The sequence below is a fragment of the Apostichopus japonicus genome, chromosome 8 (genome assembly GCF_037975245.1).
Source record: "Apostichopus japonicus isolate 1M-3 chromosome 8, ASM3797524v1, whole genome shotgun sequence".
Taxonomy (NCBI): Eukaryota; Metazoa; Echinodermata; class Holothuroidea; order Aspidochirotida; family Stichopodidae; genus Apostichopus; species Apostichopus japonicus.
This window is the reverse complement of record NC_092568.1, coordinates 36,404,444-36,428,626: the sequence shown is the minus strand read 5'-3', so window position 1 is coordinate 36,428,626 and position 24,183 is coordinate 36,404,444. Positions and strand designations below refer to the sequence as shown.

General features: G+C 37.3%; 1 protein-coding gene across 4 annotated transcripts in view; it reads right to left on the bottom strand.

Moving 5' to 3' along the window:
- The window catches only part of LOC139971805 (uncharacterized), a 42,700-nt gene extending 19,283 nt beyond the window's left edge, over nucleotides 1-23,417 (bottom strand). The window contains exons 1-2 of one of the 4 annotated variants that reach the window (XM_071978549.1): nucleotides 23,267-23,417; nucleotides 6,491-6,846 (exon numbers count right to left, since the gene is read on the bottom strand). In XM_071978549.1, the coding sequence (XP_071834650.1) occupies nucleotides 6,491-6,686 (196 nt within the window). In that variant the 5' untranslated portion in view covers nucleotides 6,687-6,846; nucleotides 23,267-23,417. Of the gene's footprint in view, nucleotides 1-6,490; nucleotides 6,847-17,053; nucleotides 17,415-17,716; nucleotides 17,821-23,266 lie in introns of those variants that run through there. The other 3 variants (XM_071978550.1, XM_071978548.1, XM_071978553.1) reach the window with 3 other exon arrangements.
- Nucleotides 23,418-24,183: the final 766 nt, after the last annotated feature.

Below are 24,183 nucleotides of genomic sequence, written 5' to 3'. Positions count from 1 at the left end.
TCATCACATGACCAGACTATTGTTAGTTCATAGCTGAAATTCTTTTCTAGAAACCTCTTGACCTCTGTAAATTCCTGGCAATGAGCTGCTGGAATGTTTTTTCTTTTTTTTTTCCGAGGTTTCAACTGTGGCAATATGAAAGGAAGAAAGAAATGCATAACATAACTAGCAACAGGAAAAGAGGTCAGCATTTCAGGAACAGGACAGTCTTAAAAAATGTTTAAAAAGACATTAATTGTTTCCATTTTCACTTTAGCTGTGTACAGAAAAACAACGAATACGGTGTTCATGATACAGTCAAAATTTCTATGGAACAGCAGTCCATAAATTAAAGATGAAATTAATAAAGTGAAAGAGTGGGAATCCATGGTAATCTGACTTCCTTTCCAGCTCTAGGTAGACAAATCAGAGCCAGAAAAACTGTTAGCATTCTTCCTTTTTCATTTCCACAGGTCAAGAAAGTGAGAAAGGGAGAGGATGCCTAAAATGAAAGTCACATAATATTAAGAAATATTTGTAAAAATGCATCAAATTGGTGCTGGCTTTGTTTGAAGGATAAACTGAATAGTTTTTTTAACTGCTTGGAAAACTCCCATGAAGTTTGAGTGAGCGTAAATCAATCACGTCTCATATATATTTACTAATCATCTAGGCCTATATTTTTCCCCAAATTTTGTTTAGCCATGAGAACCCAGCCATGAGAAAATGAACCAATAGTTCCTAAACCAAAATCTTCCTGAATGTGTTAACTAGAGCTGCACATTAATGCCAGAGGTCTGGAAGGTTTACTCACAAAATTACTTAAAGGAAAGTGCCAGGTGAACAGGCTCAAGAAGGGGCTGGGGGGGTGGGAGAGGTGGTGTCAGCCAATGGAGTATGGCAAATAGCTATGGCTAGGCTGATAAAGGTAGAACAGAAACACCACTGTACAGCAGTTAAAGGCAAACTTTAAAATAAAAGTCTAGGAATATCAAGGTTAGTCATATTAGGAACACACGGTTAGCTATCCACACCTAAGACATCTCACTTTACATGTCTGCAATTTTGTAGAATTTACCACAGAATACAATTATCTGACAAATGAATCTAAAATCTTTGAGGAAAAGCACAGTGACAAGCTTGCTACTTCTGAAAAAATTAAAAACAAATCCACAAACTGCCCAGCAGTATGTTATCTTGGAACTGTGAAGCAACCTCTGTATAATTTACAATGTACATAATAGCTTTGAGACTTATATTAACTATCTCACAGATTTGTCACACAAGAGTATGAAAACTAGATAACTGCTACTGCCCTCATTTTCAAAGTATCACACCAGTTGATCCCTATAGACTGTAATTAGATACCATGCATACATGTAAATACAATAAAACTTTGTACTGTATAATCTTCACAGTAAGTCTCATCTCTTTTACTTATTCTATTGATTGGGATTGACTTGTTTTGTTTAAGCACCTAGAAGAGCTACTTCTTGTTACTACTATTATTATTATTATTATATTATTATTATTAAATAGTAAGTAAACAAGCCAATACACTTATCATAAAGTGAGGGCAGTATACTACTTTCATATACAGTCCAATGGCTCAGTCCACACCATATACATACCATATCATCATTACATTTCCATGTTAGTGGGGGGTGTTGTTTTCACTCTGTAGTTTCCTGTGTTTGAGTAGGGCTTAAATTACAGTGGTAGATTCCACATATTATGTATCTCACTGTATATTGTACATGGGTACCTTGGTGTCTTACTGTGGAATGTGGAATGTGAAAAAACCTCAACTTTTATGACAGATGTTCTGAAAGGTATGTATGTCCATAGAAGCAGATCCCTCTATAGATGACATGTCCATGATTTACTGTACAAGACAATTGTTTAGATATGTGTGTGGCTTTTATTGTAAAGACTTATACTGCAGTAAAATAATATTGTACATAATATTCCTTAATGGTATCAGTTCATGAAACCCGGTACATAATTTGAAGGCATTACCATATTTGGTGACTGTTTTGGCATGCATACAGAACTACGAAAGTCTCAGTAAATATTGGTTTAAATGCATAGATCTACATTGTAAACTGACAGCAGCTAACATAGGGCTGTGGTATTATTGTGATGCGTAGAAACATCACTGCACTTTAAAACAACGAAACAGAAATGTTACGAGCCACGATCTGACCAGGCACTTTGTGAATAACACAATCGTAAATAAATTTTTCCCACTTCTTCTCTGGTTAAATTTACCGTTGAATCTTGCTACAATAGAGCTTAAAATATCATAATTATATCATACACATGTATGCTGATATATACATCACTAATTGAGTGAGCTCTTAACTCCGAACAATCAGTCTCACATTCAACGCTCAGGTTGTTGATCATCCACATGTGGCTGCAATCTGGATAGAACTAGTTTTGCTGACAGAACAATACCTCCTTTAACAATACATCCAATGTACCACACAGACAACAACATGCAATTAACCAGGTCAGAAACTACCATATTTGCATTCTGGGAAATTTTGGTGTTCAGTATAAAGATAAAAGGACCAGGATGGATTTTGGAGCAAGCTCTAAAGCCGGAGGGAGATAGGATATAGGTTGTCTTTCTTATTCCCTTCTACTCTACCCTCTCATTATTTTCCAACCCAAACACCACCCCCCCCACATCCTCAAACCCCTCTTCCCAAAATAAGTTTTTGAACTAATACTTGATAATATACAAAAACCCATTGGATAATACGCATTACATAACCGTACAAAAAGTATCACAGGAGGTACTGCTCCACCCATTTACTCAATATCCAACCTTTAACAATACCCTTAAAATAACCTATTGTTATATATACAAGTGTATGTTTCATGTGGTTATATATTATATAAATAAGATGTGGAAAAAGTTTGTCACATACAAACATTAAGGTATGATAACCTCAAATATTGATAACTCCAAAGTCCTTTCCACTGAATTTTGCATCATGCATATAGGCATGCCACATACAGTACAGTACAGTACAACTTTCTTATCTTACAAGGGCAAGTTTACCTGTATGACATATCTAACCCAGAAATTATCCAAACATTATTAAACATTAAACAGGCTATTAATGATTTGGGTGAACTGGCTTTTGGAAAGTTGCCTTTGTGGCCTGTGTGCTATGATGCCACGTAGGATACACTGATCGGTTTGGATAACATCCCTCAACCAAAACCCCACCCCTCCCCCCCTGTACCCAGACAACTAGCAAATATTATCTTTTCTATACTACATTCCAACACACTGAAGGCCAGAACTAAATGCAACACATGTGTGACTTGAAATATCCCCAGCTATATTCTCATGATCGAAACCTCAAACATTTTGCTATAATACCAAAAATCCGCTTCCGGTGGCATCTAGCCGCCTAACTTGTGGTCATTGATATAGATTTTATTCTCACACGTAGTTTAACAAGTTTTCTCTAATCTTAGTTTTCTACTACTTTTAGTTTAATGACCATCTTGTTCCAATGTAAACTGACCCCTAAGACTTAAGTGCTCGACGTATTTACCAAAGTCTGAGAAACCAGCGCATGGCCTTTTCCCAAAGATGTTGATATTTATCCAAAATAACCACACTTTCAGCAGACGGACTATTTCTTTCTTTCGTTTAGCTTTCTGGGAAGTTCTTTGAGTTCTCAAACAAATAATAGAAAACCAGTCTAGTGAAGTAACTTTAAAGAAAAACTTGTTTAACTTAAATTACATCGAGGACTCGAGGTCAACCTTTATTTTCTTTTTGGGTACTTACCTTGATAGAAATTATATAAAAAAATTGGCCCCAAATTGTCCAATGCTTAACTTATTAGCGATTATTAGTTTGTTCGCTAAACTGCTTGATAAAGGCTGCAACCACAGATGAACAAACCTCAACAGCATGGGATCCAATGGTGCCTGCATGGTCATTGCCTAAATTACTTTCAACCAATCTGTGCTGCTTATAATGAACATAAAAATTGACTTTGATGTGACCAACATTTTGGCAGCATTTATGACAATTTTCAATTTGACTTAACTATCACGTTTTTCTTTGTATGTTCCTAAAGATATTAACCAACATAACTCTATTCACATATATGCTCAAAGGTAAACATTAATTCCTTCCAATGACCAAAATGCAGGTGGCTGTACAAAGAAGAGGTGTAGCTACTGTACGGTAACAATAATCACAAACAGCAATTTGACCCACGATTGCTGAAAACATTCACTGGTGATGCTGTTAGTAACAGCTGACCAATCATAGCCTATCCTTGTTTACTTGTAAATTGCAATGAATCTACTTCTAATCACAATATCTAAATCTCAAAACAGGAGATAAAATTTCTGTTGTTTTCTTTCCCTCTTTGATTGCTCTCAAGACTGCAATTTAAGTTTACCTGTCAACGCTGATAAATAATATCCAATATATTCTGAAAGACATTTCAATTAGTTTTGCCACCTGAGGCCAAATAGCCATCGTCCCTGATTTTATCTATTTGTACCAATTTGACCTGCCCTATGCTACGTGCAGTGCTGAGTTTAGCTACAACCCTCAGTGTAAGGCTCTACATACTGATTATAGTTAATGTCTACTACCTAGAATTTCGTTTAAATTACCAACCCACTAAAAATACAAGAAAAAAATGACAATACGGCATAGTAACAACACAATGTTCCGCTTTCAATATATTTCATTATTGCAGTGAGTGCTGATTTTCAAAAGTTAACCATTCAGAAATTTATTCACAGGTCACTCTTGTTGCCACCTTGCCATCTCAACCTTTGACCTTTCACGTAGTCGAATCAAAGTGCCAAGAAGTAGTTGCATATCTTCATTTTGATTTCAAGGAGCGTCGATCCTCTCCAAGTTGCTGCTTCCCCTCTTAATACAGCGCCGGTATCAATGTAATTACAAAAAATACCGATTTGGCTACGAGCCAATCAGAAGCAGTCGCTACCAGTGTCGGCCTCAGCGACTGCAATTTACTGACAAGCAAGCTTGACGGTATCGATGAGAACCTCGTACCAGTAAGTTTTATAAATAGCGTGATGTTGTCATTGCTGTAATGCACTTTCATCCCGTCTGGGATATAATGACATCATAACGATCATCATCTCTCAATGAGCTGGGAAGAAGAAAATGCAGGCATCTTCCTCTCTTCCTCATCTTCATCACTGATACTGTTAGTATCAAGGGATGACCAGTGGAGCGTGCTCACTTGCTGCTGCTTAATATGCGATATTCAAAACGTTGTAATTGTAGAACGGCTTGCACTTCTACAGTGTGATATAACTCTGCCCAACGTCGGTATTTCATAACAGACGTTATCTCTCTCGATACGGTACGATGATATCCAAAATATTAAATGTGTGTAGCGTGGACGACAAATTTCTTTGGACGAAACTTTTATAGAATTGAGAGGGCACACAAAAGGGTCAATAGGTCAGATCACCAAGCTAAACTTAAATAGCAATAATTGCTCAACCATGTGTGTGAACATGATAGATACATGTGTGTGGATCCTGTGGATGAACCACATATACTGTACTGTACTGTACAGTCTTGCCTTGTCAGTTAAACTAATCAAATGGGTACAAATTCTGTTCATTTAGTATAACTTTCTGCAAAATCTTTAAAGTGGGAAATTACAAACATTTCAGTCCAGCTAATACACATGGTTTCCTTAGCTTTTAAGCAAATAAAATGCCAGACTATTTCAAGACCAAAACATCTTTTACAGGTTATTATGTAGGCTACACACTTAATGAGGACTTTAAGTTAGGTTGTTAGGTTTACCTATATTGTAGTCTTAACAGTTGTAACCCTTGCAAAAAGTCCAGTATGCTAATATGGAAATCTAATCCTGAATTCTGTTTTTAACTAATACACCACATTTTTCTTCAAATATTTAGTATAAAGTTTCCTTGTGACAAACCTTGAATCACCATACAGATAGCCCATACTTATGATACTGTCCTTTGGAGGTACAGCTGCAAGGTTTAAACGGACGACTGTACATTCAATAAATTCAGTATTCTGTTTATGTTACCATTAAAAAGTTCTGTACTTGCGACGATTGTCACGAAATTTCGAATACCATGCGTACAAAGACATTAAAAATATTTAACTGAAAGAAAAGGATGTTGTAATTGTTTGAAAGTTGTGGCCATTTCATCAAATCTAGCAGATATCTTTACAAGTTTCTTTAGCTACTATCCCAAGGGCATCAATAGATGTTTTGAGATGGGTCATAAACTGTCCTCCCTCATCCAACCTCCCACATATCCCCTTCCCCCCCCCCTCCCCCACCAAACTATTGTTCACAAGCCACCCCTCACACAAACTTGTCATATCCTACTAAGTGTACCACCCATTACCCTTATACAGTGACACAAGTAGTTATTAAACATCGCCACTGCATACTACAGTATACCGTCATCTATATGGAATCTACTGTGTACTCACTTGATCCATAGAATGTCCTTCCACCATTTGGAATAGCCCGAGGAGGGGTAGGTGGAGGTGGGTCCAATGGCAATAAGGTAAATCCGGTATGGTTGGATGGCCTCATCATGGGACCATGACTCTGAAATTTCTGTCCTGGTACAATCCTTGTGTTACTTGGTATATCGATCAATAGTATGCCCTCTACCGCTGGCATGACAACAGCAAAATTGCTTCAAGCTTCCAACTGGGTTTGATTATTGGAACAGTTCTATACCACCTCTGATGGAGAGAGGCACTCTCCTGCCTAGCAACCTTTGGAACTGACCTCAAGCCAAGATAGGGTACTGTTGTTTGCCAGGATATGAGTGTTCAAGCTGTAAGATAAACACAATGCAGGTTAAAGGAGATATCATCTTTCCTGTATCCTACCATGGAGTTAGAAGAGATTCCATTGATCCTACAGGGGATATACCTGTTTAACCGACTGAACAACAATACTGACAGGTTCCTGGAATGTTGCCATGCTGGGGGAACATTACTGATAATACATACAATACTGAATCAATTCAAATACATTAGACTGTATTACTTCCTAACATAAACATTGGGATGGAAAATAGTAAGAAAGAAAGGTTTGACAAGGAGATGTCAGAAAATCAAGATATTTGACAAAATTACCTCTGGGGAATAAGTAATTGTTGGCGAGAAAATTGGTGCTAATTCCCACCTGCAGGATAATGTTACTTTTGTTAAATTTATGACTCATGCCTTTTTCAAGAAAGTCTGTAAATCGGTACAATTGAGAGTTATAGGTTCAGGCAAAAATGAATCAATTTGGGGATAAAACAGTTTTCCTTGAATATCAAAAATGCCTCACAAGTTTTGTAAATGGACAAATGTAAAAGAAACAATTACTGTAAGTCCCACACACATGATATACAAGTTAGCGCTGTAACAACTGACGGTTGTTAAAACTCAAAACAGGTTTTTCGTTCACAGCCATTTTTGAACAATTAGGTCATTAAAGAAAATGGTCATGCACACATAAAAAAAAAGTAAAAAAACTATTGTGTTGATATGAATGTCAATTTATTTTACAGAATTGTCTTGAATGATTGAAAAAATGCAATAACAATAAAAAACAACAACAACAACGACAACAACAAGATGGAAAAATATACAACTCCCTCATTCTCTCTTTATTTGTTATTTCTTTAGTATATACATGTATCACCTTGGCAGGTAAAATATGACTCAAGAAAATTGATGATTAAGTGATGAAGACAGACTGCATCTCAGCTCCTTGGATTTTCTAAAATTAGCAACTTAGGAGAACTGCTGAGCTTTCATCAGTCGTGCCGTTGTGACTCACATTCTACGTCGGTGTGTCATCTTGATCGCCAAACAGAAATAACGCACAATAATCTTGTTGCTGTTGTTTTCAATTTAGGAAACCAGGAATGCCTTTCGATAGGATTGCACTTAAATTTCCAACTACCGAGTACAATTTTCTTTATAATTGAAGTATCACTTGCTATAATAAACAAGTAGTTTTCCATGAAATATATATATATAAGTTGAACCTCTTGTTCACAGACAAGTGGCTAAATTGCTGTTTTTTTACATACTTGCTCCTAATTGGATGTCTTTTTCTCTTGCTCAGGTTTTCAAATTCCTAGCAATGCTGTGTCTCTCGAGCATCTCCAAATGTTGTGAGGGAACACTAGCATTTTCTTTCTTGGAATTTAACAGGACAAATTTACATCATTTTCAAGAGTATGTTTAGAAAACCAAACCCAGCAGGGCTTGGTTCACCTCTAGAGTGCTCGGTCAGGATTGCTCCTTAAAAGCAATTAATCCAAAGAGAGAAAAGAAAGAGGCAAAGAAACAATGACGGGATCGTCACTAAGGGCTGGATGAGCTTGTAGAGGGCAGTGCTTGTAACCCTGAGATAACCCTAAGCTTCTCACTAGTTCAAATCCCATTCTAGCCTATTATGTTCTGTTCTAGCCTTTTATGTTCTGTTCTAGCCTATTATGTTCTGTTCTAGCCTATTCTGTTCTAGCCTATTATGTTTTGTTCTAGCCTACTATGTCATTGGTTCCTTTACATTCTCTATAACTTCAGTCAGTTTTCAGTTATCCATTAATACTTAAATATAAAAATTTATTTTGAAACATGTACATTGTTACTGATAGAAATTTGGCAGAATAAAATTCAGGTCATACACTTTTCAGACTTATCAAAGGGAATGTCCATTGGGAAGGCAAATTAACATCACTGGGGCCCGTCTACAAAACGGATATTTCATTTACTTATAAAAAACATTTAAAGAGCCAAAATTCTCATGAAATCCCTTCCCTGCCGCCTTCTAAATGAAACTGGGGCATGGGACCATGGTTACAAGGTATGCAAGGTACTGTGGCTTATGACTGGCGCCCTCAGTAAAGAAACGGTCATATAGGGATCGCCACCAACTATGGGCTGGATATTACTCAGTTGGTAGAGGACAGACAGGCCTTGTAATCTAGACGTCACTGGTTTGAATCAGTCTGTTCTAGCCATAAATTTCTTTGATCTTTTCCATATTATTTTTTCTTGTGTAAGAGGATGTGTGATTCATATGTTCACAGAGCAATTTTTCACAACAGGATAGTTCTGGGATTTCAGTACCTCTCATAAACATGTTAAAAAGACAATGACAAGTTTTGAGTCACTATAAACACCTATGAACTTTCAGAAACTGTAACACTTCTCCTTCAAAACTAGGGATGAGTTGCTTCTCGCTTAATATTCATATAATCTTTATGTTGTCATTCAATTACAATTACTATACTGAGGTATCTGATATTTCTCAAGTAAAGACATTGGTTACTGCAAAACTTACTGGATACTTAAAAGCAAACAATTCTTACCTGTCTCCTCAGAACCTTGGCTCTAATTATATTATCTTTAATGACAGAATAATTGAAACAATTTGGTTGTGATGAGAAAGGTAAACAACTAAGGAAAGCAAATACTGTATAACCTAAGCATTGCATTAGGACAATTTGATGCATAACTACTTCACAGCAATTTTATCGAATAAATCTGTTTTCACGATTGGCCCAGCTAAGACAATGATTGCTAATTAATGAAGCTATCTAAAGACACTGACATTATGGAAAAACTTTAGATTTTAATACAAAAAAATGCATCATTTTACAAACTTGTCATATATGTCACAAACCGTGAACTGAAATATGACCAAACTTGGGACTCTTACAGACAGTCCATACTGAAAGCTAGTACTGTATATTATGTAAGGTGGTTTTAGCTGAACAGGTATAGGTACCATGGACATCGCATATATTTATCAGGGAATAAGTTAGAGTGCAAAGTTTGTGTAGCAGTTTTGAAGTTTGTCTAATTACAAAAGACCGACATGTGTGGGTTACTCTGTACCGAAACTGCTTAGGGATACAGCTGTTACAATTTGTGTATGGCAATTTGACCATGTTAGCATTGCATAGCATTTTACAGATCTGCGAATAAAACAGAAAAATTATTTACTGTGTCCACCATATCTGTATAAACTGTATGCCTACAGCTGGTGTAGGCCTACACCGATATTGGAAATGACAGTTTTACAGCAATTCCGACAACAGGTGCACTTTCATTGTATATGTGAGAACAATGATCACATGAGTTACATGCTTAGTGTACAATGCTGGTGAATTTGACCCCATGCACAGTTGGCAACAATCAATAAACAAGACCAACACCCGATTCTCTGATACTGTAGTATATAGGCAAGTTGCTTAGGGATCCCTAAGTTCAAGGGTCGGCCCCCAAAGTGAAGGGATCTCTGACCACGTACTTTAAGACATGTCAGTGGTAGGGTTGGGAGGGAGAGGGGAGGGGGAGAGGGGAGGGGGAGAGAACAAGTATATGCCTTAAGATCTCAGAGTGTAGTACAGTACATTAATGTAATAGACGGATACTGTGATCACGATATCTGATATTTTGCCGATTCGTTGAGACTCATGGCTCTGTCTTTAGAACATGAATCTCCAAATTTAACAAAGACTATTTCACTGCATGTATAGGTGGATTTAGTTGAATACAGACATTGATTTGTATCGTTTTATCATAAATAGTTTTATTGTTCTCAGGAGAAGAAGTTTTGGATCAATATTTGAAACCAATGGCAACAAAATCAATACAAGGTTGCTTAATTTGCATGTATGTTCTCAACTTCTCATGTTTACCATCAAAGGCACCCCCATAACATATTTAACATTTGTTTTATTGCAAAAGATATTTGAAGATGTCAATTTTTCTCTTAGAATTTTTGCGCCTTTTAATTAACAGATTGGCCATAAAAACAATCACTGAATACAATACTTTTAATTACAAATCAGTTCTGCCTCTATATAGACTACTGTTTTATCTTAAATCCTCCCATTGTTGATGTTAACAGGCACACAAGTGTTTATGGGTAGTTTTTCCTTAGTTACCAGGTACCTATGTCAACATTTATAAGGTACAATTAACTTTAATAATTATGATTTCACAGTAATTGAAGCTGAACTGAAGTGTGCAACAAACCTTAATTCAAATTGCAAAAAAACTGAAAAACTGAAAAGGGCCATCTTGCAATTGTCCTTCTCCATTGTGAGAACAGAGAATGGATGGACTTTAAAGGAGATATGTTAGACAAAAGTGAAAAAAAGTATATCAAACATCCCCCTCCCCTCCCCACCCCCCTCCTTCACCCTCTTTCACGACTACTCTAGAACGGTCACTTCACATTATGTTGGTTACTGAGATGGCACAATATGATGCTTGGAACAATGTTTACAAACAATACAAACAATGTTTACATATAACCAGGGAGTTGTTCCATAACAACTCCCTGATATAACCATTCTTATAAGTTAGTGATCTAATATATACCCACAGGAAAACCCTGACAACAATTAAAATACATGGTTCAGTATCTATGTATACAGCAAGGTCCTGCAGGTACACTAGATCTGTATAGTAGTACGCTGGGAATGATCACACCTACGGAGGTGACCAGTTAATTATTCCACTTCATAGCGTCCAGCCCTTATTAAATACCGGAAGGGTCCTTGAACTGCACACAGAAGTTCAGAATCGGAGACAAGACTGTCTATACACACTGTACACGTGTTTACACATACATACTGTATGTAGCACCTTAGCATACATGTACTGTATTTAATGATCTCGTTTGTAAACCTTTTCGATATTGTTCCTGTACATGTGTTACTGAGGGACACATGTGTTCCAATATGAGGCTTAGATTCAGAGTCAAATGAAGTAGCATATGGGAAAGTACAAAGATGGGCACAATAGGAGCCAGAGTATACATATATGGATAGCTTGAATAAGTAGAGGGGTAAGGAGGGTATTAGGGCCATGAGTAATTGACATGGTGAGTTTCAACCACATTTTTGGGAGAACTATTCCTTTGCCTAGTGGGGATGTCTAGTGATGTTTCCAAAAGTTTTGGGTCATTGAAACAGTCCAGATTTTTTTTTTATTGAAGGTATACCTAATTACGGTCAGAGTGTGTAACATTAAGGGTTTTCTTTTTCAATACCTTCTGTAGATATACCCTTATAGAATACAGTAAAATTATACAATGCATAGTAAAACAGGCCTGGAATTTCATCATTTTACACACTTTAATTACTAAATAAAAATAATAAATAAAATTATAAAACAAGCCGAGTGGTTGCAAAATCTACTTGTCAAAGTCATGTTCCTATACTTCTAATTCCATACATTAGTTGCTGACAATTTTTATGACCTAAGTGTCTACTGGTAGAAAAATGCTAGTGCCTTTTTTTTTAAAGTTGGTAAAAGGCAGAATCCATTTGCATTTTGCTAGTGAATATAACCTGAATGGTCACACCCAATTTGAAAAACTCTATGAGAATTATGCATGTATTCTATCGATCCAACTATTCAAGGTAAATGACCCGTAACATGAACATTTGGTGTAATGAATCACAATTCCTTACCACTTGGTAACACAATAACATATAGAATTCCTTTCCCAACGCTACAATATATGTGACTACCAAGAAGTGTGACAATTGAGTCTGGATGTAATAATAAAGGTTGTACAAGTATGTGGTAGGGTGCAGCGGAAATGTCACCGCCTACCTGAAGGACTGTATTACTGTAAAGGAAGTGGAAAATTCCAGACTAACTTTAATAATAAACATATGGGTTTCTATGGGTCAATAATTTTCAAGAGTGTTTTATACATTATACCGGTATTATACAGGAAGCTCTAAGATCTAAAAAAAAGGGGGATTGAAATGTCAACACAGACTGTATATGCATCATTCAAAACAGGGATGGATAAAATTTCACATAATATACAATTTTAATAGCAACAACATTGGCTACACTTAAAACCCAACACATTGACTGATCAGACTGAAGGTGGCATACTCCTATTAGATTCTATATTTATCCGCCTGGTTGTTTTCCTTTATGAAAAGTGCCAAAAAGAAGTAGGTGAACATCTTTATTGATATGTTATCAATCAGGATCTTTGTTTTGTTTTGTGGCTTGCATGTTGGAGAGCATGTATGGAAGTACCTGTGGTGCAAAAAATTGGGTCAACTGAGGCAATTTTAGACCCCTTCAGGCTTAGAGCAACTGTACCCGAAATTGTTTTACTTCTGTGTAACAAGGTTTGTTTACAAATGACGAAAACTTCAGGCTCTCATAGCAAAAAATCTGCATGGTCACATACAGAAACTTGACAGTGTCAGCTATCCAGTGACGGGTAGCGATTAGCTAGTGAGAAATTCTGTCTAGACTTAGAGACCACATTTCTTTCTTATGTGAATAAGTCAATGGGGGTTTTAGAAGGGGTAAGCTACCTTAAAGGCATTGAAGACTCGTCCCAAACCGCGTGCGGCCATCTGAAAAAGTTAACTTTCTGTTGCTTGCAAGTGACGTTTTGTTTGTGTCGCTACAAAATGCAGACAGTAATGAAACGTGATACCTTAATTGTTATCTTTAGCTGGACCTGAGATGTCCATCGCTGTATCGTTTGTATACTGTGGTATTGACCGCAGCTGTATGTACTGAATGTACACTAGTGTTTCATTACTGACGGTAGCAAGCTGTGTGTGTATTTTCTGGGATCGATGGTGGTGTTTAACACTTCTCTTACACCTCATTCGAAACTAGGTCAAATTACCGGCATTAGACGTTTCTTTTTGCATGAGTCTTCACACCCTTTCAGACCGAATGGAAGAGAAACTTTCTACATAGTCTCTAACCAGGAGAACTTGGTGTATTTATTAACCTTTGGTCATCAGCCTCTCTACCCTCACTCCACTCCCCATCCCACCACCCTTCCCTACCCCCCCCTCCCCACCCCATCTATCCCAAAAATGCTAAAGTCTAGTGATGATCACTTATATGTGAAAAACTCCTCCAACTTTATAATCATTTTGAGTCAAAATGATGATCTTTAAATTGCACTCAGATCTAAGAAACTTTTAGGAAACTCAAGATGACTGCTATACCTTGGCCGTGTGTTGACACTGTACATGCACATAGCCAGCCAATTGTGATCACATCAATCTTACATCTATATCACTGTAGCTATCACAGTGTGCCAAACTGTGGAGCTTGTTCAAATATCAACAAACCCTGCATTACAATGTAACAATGCCTGGGTTAAAAACTTAGCAAGGTGGAGTTTGTTTGCTAAACTGATCTGGTTTGTTGTGTGGTCATTGCACAGCACCATAGGAGAATTGGATACAAAGAATGTTAGGAATCTACCACCTATACTTCCTTACTATTCTGGAAAATTAACTCACAGTGGATGACTAGGCCTACCTTGCCTGTCATAGTTACATGCAGGCCAGCATGTAATATTAAATTATGGTGTACTCAATAATTGAAAAAAAAAAAAAAATCTTATTTGACAGTCCTGACTGGAAACCCATATATTGGTTAAAAGTTTAGTTTATGGATTTAACATGCCTGTCAGAAGTTCAAAGTTCTTCTTTCAATAATTTAAATTAAACAAGACAATCTTATTTAAAAAAGGATTTATAACTGAATAAACACTTAATTTATGTACACAGCAGCCATTTCAGAGCCTATTAGAAATTTATTTCTTATAAAAGTAAAACAAATGACAATGTGAAAGAAACTTACAAAAATAAATTGTTTAGATGGGAGGGAGTTAGGTAAAGTGATAAAAATTATTCATTATGTTCATTAATAGCCTAAACATATTTTTTAATATCTGAATAGTAAATACTAAAAAATATGCCATAATTTGTTTCTATTTTGTCTTCCTCCTACATTTTCTAATAGGTAACAGCGATACTGGGAATTCTAGTCTTACAGTATGACATATGTGGTGTTAACTAGTGTTAAGTTCTTCTACTATTTCTTGAATGAAAAGTAATCCATAAAACGTTTAGAAGGGCCTCACAATCCAAATCCCAACAGTCCTTTGGTCACCTCAAAGAGTTCACAGGAAGAACTGTTAAATTCAGCGAAACTGTCTCACACAAAAGGGAGCCCCATTGAACGGTCAGTTTACTGGTGGTTGAAGAGCTTACAGCCTATTTTCGTGGAATTATTGATTAAATTGTGGATGTACTTAGTTTACTGTCCACAGGCAGGGTCAAATGAGGATTTGTTGGTAAAGCAATCTCTCTTTATTGTTGACTAATACTGTGACTGTGGTAATCCAAATGGTGGCTATAAAGACCCACTCGATTTGTAACCTGCATCCTAAAAAATGAGCAAAACCTAAATTTATTATTATAAAATTGTCAATTTAAAGGTAATCAGTATAGGCCCCAAATTATAGCACACTATAATTGCTAGAAGTTTTAAAAAGTACCTTCGTAGAGGTCTTCACTCTCCACATTGTTCTCAGACATTTTTAAGGAACACACAAGATAACTGAAAGTCCCATCCAGTGAGGAAAATTTCTTCGAAGGTTGTAATAAAAACAGTTTAAGAATTTTACCAAAGGTGACCATATTTGAATATCTAGCATATTTGGGGCCAATACAGCATGCCTTTAAATTCCCATCATGCATGCATTCAATCTTGATGGTCTAAATCATAATTTTTTAGTAATTTTGTGCAATAAATCATCACATAATCACGCTTATGTACTTCTTTCCCAGAAATGTTGGCCCATTCGCAGTGATCCGGCACCCAATGAAGAATTCAAACCAACTCAAAGGTGTCCCATTCTTAGTTATTGTTTTGGTCGAGATGAATGCATGTATCAGAGGCATGCTTGTCATTGTAGATTGAGAGATCAGTCAGTTTGTGTTTATAACAAAATCTATAATTGACAACATAATGTGCTTGATTGTGGTAGGGCTGTATAACACCAATAAAATGAATGATTCCTTTAATATCAATGTTCTGCGCGGCAGTGGTTATAAGGTTGGTAGTACAAAAAGAGAAAGTGTAATGGGAATGTTTTACTTCAGAATGTAGGATGAAACAAGTCTCCAGCTATACCCAGGGTATGCGAGTGTGACCTGATACTAAACTGGAATTTTGACTGAGGCAGAGCCCTAAAAGATGGATCTTTTTAGAGGCCACTGATGAGGAATTAGTATCTAGGCCACTTAGAAGTATTCCACCAAATGGAATGTTTATCAAGTGGCTAATTATTGTCCAACAGACAAGTATTTCTAAGCAACTAATTTCTAGCAAATCAATATGCCATGTGTATAGCTAGAAGCTTACTACCACAAGATATGAGATGGCAGAAGGTTACCTCATTAGAATATCTATAGTAAGACTTGATCTGTAATACTGTGTATAAAACACTGGTTATCTTGATTTATTCTTGTGTACAGCAGAATCAGTTTTATTTTTTACTGTTTACAGTGCAATCATTCCAAACAGAGGTTAAAGTTGTCTATCACACACATGTATTACCTAAAAAAGTTTCACAAATATGAGAAATTTTGACATTTATTAAGAAAACATGAGAACAGGCATCATAACAATAGTAGGCTAAAACTTCTCTTTTGCAATTAATTAGGTCTAAGGCTATTTTCCCATGCAGATTACATAAACTGGCTTAGGGTCATATCTGCTTAGCTACAAAAGAGTGACATAAATACATGTTTATTGTTAATAATGATAGAGATAATAATGATACACTAGCTGTTAGTCATATTTAACCCTCATGGGACAATGCAAATATGTATGTAACCAAAATTTATGCCTGTACATAGCCTATTCGTTATTTATATCTATATCTCAAGTCAATATCCTGGATGAGTTACCTCTTAGTCTTAGAATAGATAAGTGTTTCAGTTTTGGCGTCTCAATATTTTCACCCTAGCTGCTCCTGACTGCAGGCTAGGCTACTAATAGTACAATTCATCCCATAGGACTACATCAAATTAACGTAACACCATTGGAAAATAAATTTACAATTCATTGAACTGCTTACGCTAAAGCAAATGTCTTATTTCATCAGTTCTACTAGTGAGCAGTCGATTCAGTTTGTAAATAAATATAAATAAGTAACAAACTTACCTAGAAAATTATCTCTTTGCACTTTCATTAATCCTTATCCAACTATCACTAGTAAGTGGGATTAGCAATAACAGACGGTTACCCAACTCGACGTGCTACACCCCTGGCCAGCCGGCGAATCTGATCTGGTAAAGTTTGTTTTCAAAGAATATTGTTAACCAAAAATACTCTTCCTCGAGAGACTAAAGCAGTTAGACCGAATAAGCTGATTAATTTTGAACACAAACGTGTCAGGTTGTTGTTATCGCGAAAATTCCTTACAAAATTTCACAAATTTTTCCGCTCGATGACTTGTTCGTTTGTGTGATGTGTACTACTACTGCACCAATGTATATTTACCGCCACGCCTTGGCACTAGAACGTACGATCGATCTCATTGAAATATTTACTACGGCAGCATGGTTGCATGGCACAAGTCCAATGTATGTAAACAAAGAGTTTACTGGTTGGATTCGGGGAAAGATATAAATATGCATGACATGATTGCGACGAAAAAACAATTTATGGAGTTTCAGTGCATTTTATGCTATTAATTGTGCATTTTCTTAAACATTTAGAAGTTTAATAATTTTGGAAGGTACAATTGACATCACAATTGCAATAACTACGAAAATAAAAATATTTGAAATATGAATATGGATAAAGCCTTATTTGGAAACTTACGTTATGAATGAACTAGTGCATACATATTCCCGCCAGCTCTTCCCAGTAGTATGACGTAGCTTTGATCGTTGCTTTACAAATGAAGGTCTTGTGTGCTGTACAAAATTATTCAACCTTTCGGTAGCATGGAATAGATGCATGCGAAAAGAAAGTGAATGGACAGCTGTTATCAACTACTCGCATAAACCTTACATTTCTTTCATGTGGTGTGATTGCAATGCAACAAACTCAGACTTCCACCTAGTGCGACTCGATTGCGGCAGGGGTTGGGGCATAGTTTCACCATTTTTCAAGGGAAGGGGAAAGAGGATCACAGGGCGATTTCGAGACCGACTTGCTCTTTGGAGATCGACTCCATTTACTGGCCGAATAATGTTCTAAAAGTAAAGCAATAAAAGGGCAACTGTTTTATAATTGCAACTGCACGGTGTTATTGGCTTGGTGTAAAAGCTTAGGTGGGGTGGGGAAAAGTCCCCGGAAGCTGCAACATTTTTAGAAATTTCTTTTTTTCTCATAGATAGTTGAAAGCACAAAAATGATATTAGCGGAGAGCCTAAATTATATCTCAGGAATGTCTTTCAAAGCCCTAGTGTGCATCCAGGGGGGAGGGGTTGCCCCGGCACCCCACCTCCCTTCGTCAATTGGGTGAAAATGGTTAAGTCCTGTGACTTCTTACATTCAGCCCTGGATAATTAAACTATTACTGCTGACTGCTGATGGACCCCCACCCCTATCCCTATTAAACCTGGCACAAACTCATGCGGTTATAGGACTACTTATATAAACCTAATTTATAGGCTAAATATGCTTCAGAATGCAGAATGTGACATGTACATTATTTTTTCATTTTGCGGAGGGCGCCAAGTCTCTCAATACGGAGGTGGCTTCAGTGACCCCAGGGTAGCACCCCCTTCATTATTAGACCCTCCATGCTCCTCTGACCCTCCCATAAAGGTTCAAGCCACTACCCTTTCAATCAATTAAAATTTAATTTCTCTGTGATGTATGTATCAACTCTATCAGCGGTCCACGTGCGAAGCCCCCGGAATATGTAGCATTTTGGTGATGTTTCCTGCTTTTTCGTAGCGATTTCAAAACACTAAAACACATTATCAGAAAGAGGAACTACAATTCTCTGAAATGAATTCTAAGTTCTTGTTAGGACCCTGGGGAATTCAACTGCAGCGTTTACATATATTTCTCGTTCTCTTGAAGCGATCTTTAAGTATGGAAGTACAGACATGCTTTCTGAGAGGAATTAAATCTCAGTGGGATATCTTACACTGCAGCCCCGTTGGGGTTCAGTCGAGGCTTAGTCCGCGGAAGCTGTACAAGTTTGTTAGCCCAGGGAGTTGTTATGGACCCCTGGTTAGCCTAATGTTATCCCGGTTAAATGTAGACGTAAGGGAGAAATAAAGAGAACGATTTTGTACCGTTGAATTTTGCAAAGATTGTTAGTCTTACTTTCATAGATGTAAGACCACGTAGACTGCATGAATTCGTCTCCAATTTAGGGACCAACTTCAAATCGAGTTGGGAGCCGACATTTGATTTTTATTCTGGATATATCGCTTCTATTTTGTATCATTTGTCATTTCTTTCACGCCTGTTGTTCTCCTCTATATCCTTTAGTATGTTATCAGTTGTAATGTTGAAGAGGAACAGTGGAAGGGGAATGGCCGGCCATTAGGGAGGTGGGGTGCGGGAGGGGGGAGGCTTGCAGAAGCTCTCTGCTTTCGTCCGCTTCCAGTCCCCTGCATACTAGCGTCGAGAGACAGATTGTCGAGGTCCCGGGAAAATAATATTTTGAAATGTGAATGAATTATATATCCCATAAAGCATATAAGCTAATTGACCACGAACTCTGGTGCTGCTTCCCGGCCCTACCCTCCTCATCTTCCTTCTTCCCCCACCCCCCCCCCCCTCTCGTCAGGCCTGCCAATCCCTTGTTGGTCTTGTAACTATAGTATTTCGCGTGCGCGCTACAATATTGACATTTCTGGCCAAGTGACCGATACCTTCATGGCTGGACGTTTAAACTTTTTTTCATATAGACTCTGTATACATTTACAGTTTCAGAGACTAGCTGCGTAGCCAACGATGATTCCGCTGAGCCTGTCACGGCGCTCACAAGCGCGCCCTCATTTTGTAGGTACCTACATGACTATACTCCCTGGCGTGTTGTCCCCCCCCCCCTAAAAAAACCCACCATGAACAACCAAAAAAGTTCTTCCTTATACTGCAAGCACTCCACGCGTACTACAATACTGCTTATTTGCAATCAAATTCTAGTTTGTCTTGCATTTGTTGTTGCTGCTTCCTGAGTGGAATTGAAACTGAAAAATGTTCACGATAAACACGCATCGTTGCATTAACGCGGAAGTAATTCAGACACCGCGTTGTATTTAACCTTGTTATGGCTCTTTATAAATGTTCGATTAATCACTTTCATTTCCGCTGTTGGCTTCTTTTTTTTTTTCTTTCTCTTTTTTCCACTAAAGTTTCAGTACGATACTGTTGGGATATTCAGCTTGTAGAGTGTTCTAGAAGTGGACCTCCGTAAAGGCTATACAGCTCTGAAAGTTTACACTCATGCAGTATTATACGACCGCCTTCAAACCAGGATTTGGAATCGATTTTGATAAACTTGTCTATGTTATCTGATATTAAAATCGCATAACAATAAAGTTCATAAGCTTCAATGTAGGCAAGTTTCTATTAAAACGATGAAGCACATTTGTGTGTTTTCTAATTGTAGTTTACGTGCTTTTGATTTCATGGTAAATAAAATTTAAAAAAAAACCCATTGGCAACACAATTTTGAGAAATGTGCAATCTGTGTAGCAATCAGTGATGATTATGTGTCTTTTCCGGTGTTCAATAAGTTCACAGTTGAAATATGTTACTTGGTGTGTAATGCATATGCATAAAGATTACATGTGATAAGATACACGAGGTCTCAGCCCTGGTTTCATTGTTTACATTAATTCATTGTCTTGCAACTATATTCTAATAATTGTCTAGGATAAAACGTTCTGTAACATTCAATTTCAAGCACTATTTCTTTAAATGTTGCATTAAAAATAAACTATTTGAAGCAATAAACCCCTCTATGGTTGTATACTTCATAAAGAATCTATAAATTCCCTTAAATCTGTTACTTTAGGAAAAGTGTTGGTTAAGTTGGAGGTGGGGGCGGGGGGGGGGGGCTTCAATATGGAAATGCACTATGGAAGTAAATAAAGGGAACAGAGGCAGTTTTTTTTTTAAAGAGTGTGGAAAAATTGTTTGCAGGAAGTTCCGATCCAGTTTTGTTTTACAAGTGATGAAATTATAAGGAAAACTAAAGGTGCCACAAATGGCCACTATGTCAGCTATCCAGCGAGGAGTATCGTTTTCTACAAGGACTTGACGATTTAGTGTGTAAGTCAATGGGGCATTTATAGGTATAGTATCGTATGTTGTGCATGTTTTGTGATATCTTGCGTTGTCTGACCAGCGGCATGATCTTATGGTCTGGGTGCTATGGATTAAGACGTAAATTAAGAATCACAGTAGCTTAAATGATAAACATCTAAAGCGTATGTCGCTATCCCTGAAACGTGCTATTTAGTAAGGTAACACGAACTAGCTAATTACAATTAGCTTTATAATTACAATTAGCGGCGGTTCGATTCCCGCCGACAGCAATGTGTCGTCTGGCAAGGGTGTTGTTCAATAACAACTTCCCGACATGGACGTTAAATGGATGTGTGCCGAGAGATTGGCTTCGGTCAGCTTGCGAGTCTATAAGCCTCCATGGCTTCTTTCGCGGGTTCCTGCTTGCGGGAAGATCACATATAGATACATACATACAATTGACAGTAACTAGTATAAAGTTTCGAATTTTATGGGCGCAAATTAGAAACGATGGCGCTGTTTAAAAATAGTGGCGCTATTTCTGTTTGGTGTCAGTGTTCATATCGGAAGCCTGGTTGTAGTATTTTAGAAAAATTGACGTAACTTTGGCTGCAACTATTCGTAACCTATATAGTTAAGTCAGGGTTGTGGCCACCCCGTCCACATCACTATAGTTGGGTGTAAAATGTTCAGTCATGCGATTTTTAACCTCAATTGGGAACGAATTATATAACTCCTACATGACTCCATGATGGACTTCGATCAAGCTTCATGCTCCTGTATACCTAAATAAGTCGGGTAAATTTAGAAATGCTACCTCAAGATCTTTGCCAAAAGAAAGTAAAAAAAAGTCATCTGCATTACGAACCCCCCAAAAATCTCAGTATCTGAATGTTAATACACAAAAAGCCCTTAAAATGAAAATTCTTTTAGCTTTTGAACAAAACGGCATACTTTGTACTGCCCCAAACTGCGAAAAGTACAATTTTGAGGTTTTCTACCAAACGGAAAGGGGGAACCCCCCCCCACCCTGTATCTAGGTAGGACGCCCTCCTACCTTAGATTCTGCTGCGCATGCACACTCTAATATAATTGTGGTATGATAGACCTACTTAAAGGTATATTCAAAGTATATGTCAAAGTTTACTGTTATAAGACAAGTCTGCAAATTGTCTGCATTAATATACGTAAAACCAGATGCTGATGTTTGACTTTCTCAACATTTTAGGTACTTGAATGCGTTATGCACGTTTCAGCGCCAGTGACCATGAAACAGGAAGAAAGGTCGTTGAAAATCTCATTTTTGGTGAACAATGAAATTATCATGGTTATCGTGCCAAATATTTAGAAAGGTTTCCCATGGGAACAGATCCAAGTATATAATCTCCTCATGTTATGGTGTTTTATTTTAGGTCCGGCCATGGCCGATGGTTCTGAAATGAAATCCTATCAACCTTTAACAACTGCGGGACTGTTCTTTGGAGCGGGGAGGGGGAGGGGGGCTAGGGTTCATCCAATCCATAGTAGGCTATATTAGAAAATACCAACCCTTTTTCGGTAGATAGTTTTAAGCCCTGAAAGCCATTGCAGGATGCGGAAACATATATTATTCAGCTCCAATTGAGAAAGCATTGCACATCCAGGGGGTAGGAAGCTTCCAAAAAGTGGGGGGGGGGGGGGCTCGCACAACATCAGAGGGGCACTTTCTCATTCCACTACCACCACTCGTTATTCATAAACCGATACACACCGGCCTTATCACTTAAATATACGTGATATGATGTTATTGTGCGCTGCAACATTTATTTTTTATTTATTGAGATTGTTTATTGTTAACCGTGCTGCAAAAAGATATGGGATGCCATTTTAATAATAGCATGTACAGACAAAAAATAAATAATTACAATAAAATATTAAAATTAACAAATGCTTAAGATATCCAAAAGTTCTTCATGAAAGGGGCACATATCATTTGCCAGTAGGGCACATATTCTCTTTTGGAAAAAGGTGAGGGGCACGTGCCCCCAGTGCCCCCCGGCTCCTACCCCCTGTGCACAGCTCTATTACCGAGCTTATATAATACGAGTATAAATTTGAAAAATAGAATAATTTCAGTTGTTACAGCATTCTTTGCCTATATGATTGTCTCACCTGATCGTCCAGTGAGACTTCCAATTCATATAGATTCTTGTTTCTTCAGGTCACCTGGACATGATGTTACCTTGTTCCTTCACGACGACATCAATAATCAGCTCTACCACGTCACTACCTCTATACAACATACGGTGCCTAGTCATATACCGTAGTCTATTTATGTTTGTTTTTGAGACATGGCTACATGCAGATTAACTTCCTGACTTTGTTTTCAGCTTTCCTTCCGTTTGACGGATTAGTATATACACCTCATATACTTTATGAACTTTCATAACCCATCGAACTGTTTGTGTGGGAAGTTTTTAATTTCTAGGTTATATGTAATATCATGCAGGTATAGGGTCTTATCACAATAAACTGTTGTGTGAACCTAATTGTAACATACTCCCCATACATATCATTTTGACTTACAGGCTAAATTTTCAATATATTGCTCTCAAGTATATGACGTTGTAGCATTTTCACTAGGTCAAAATTATCCCTCTCTTTAGAAAGTACACACGTTGGCGGTTCCTGAGACTCGCAGATTTCTGTATCATGAACGTGTTGATTTTCAGTAACTATAGAGTCAATAATACTGGTCACTTGTAAATAAGACTCTTTACACCCCAGTATTTTTGTTATTTTTATTCTAAATCCTTCTCTTTGATGGCATAGGATTAGCATAAATTGTCTCACCTCCTCCAACTTTCGCATATTTCACATATTCTTCAATTAATGCACTTCAACAACCAGTGTTACAAAGCAAATCATGCTTTGGTAACACTTCGAAAGAAAAAGTGTGCTCTTTCCTTCATACTTATCCTGAGATAGGGGACAGTACTTTGCGTAGTCTGTTGTCACATGAGCCTCCAAACGCTCACCGAATGATCGAGATGATGCTCTGAAGTGTACGATTATTTTAAAGTGATAAA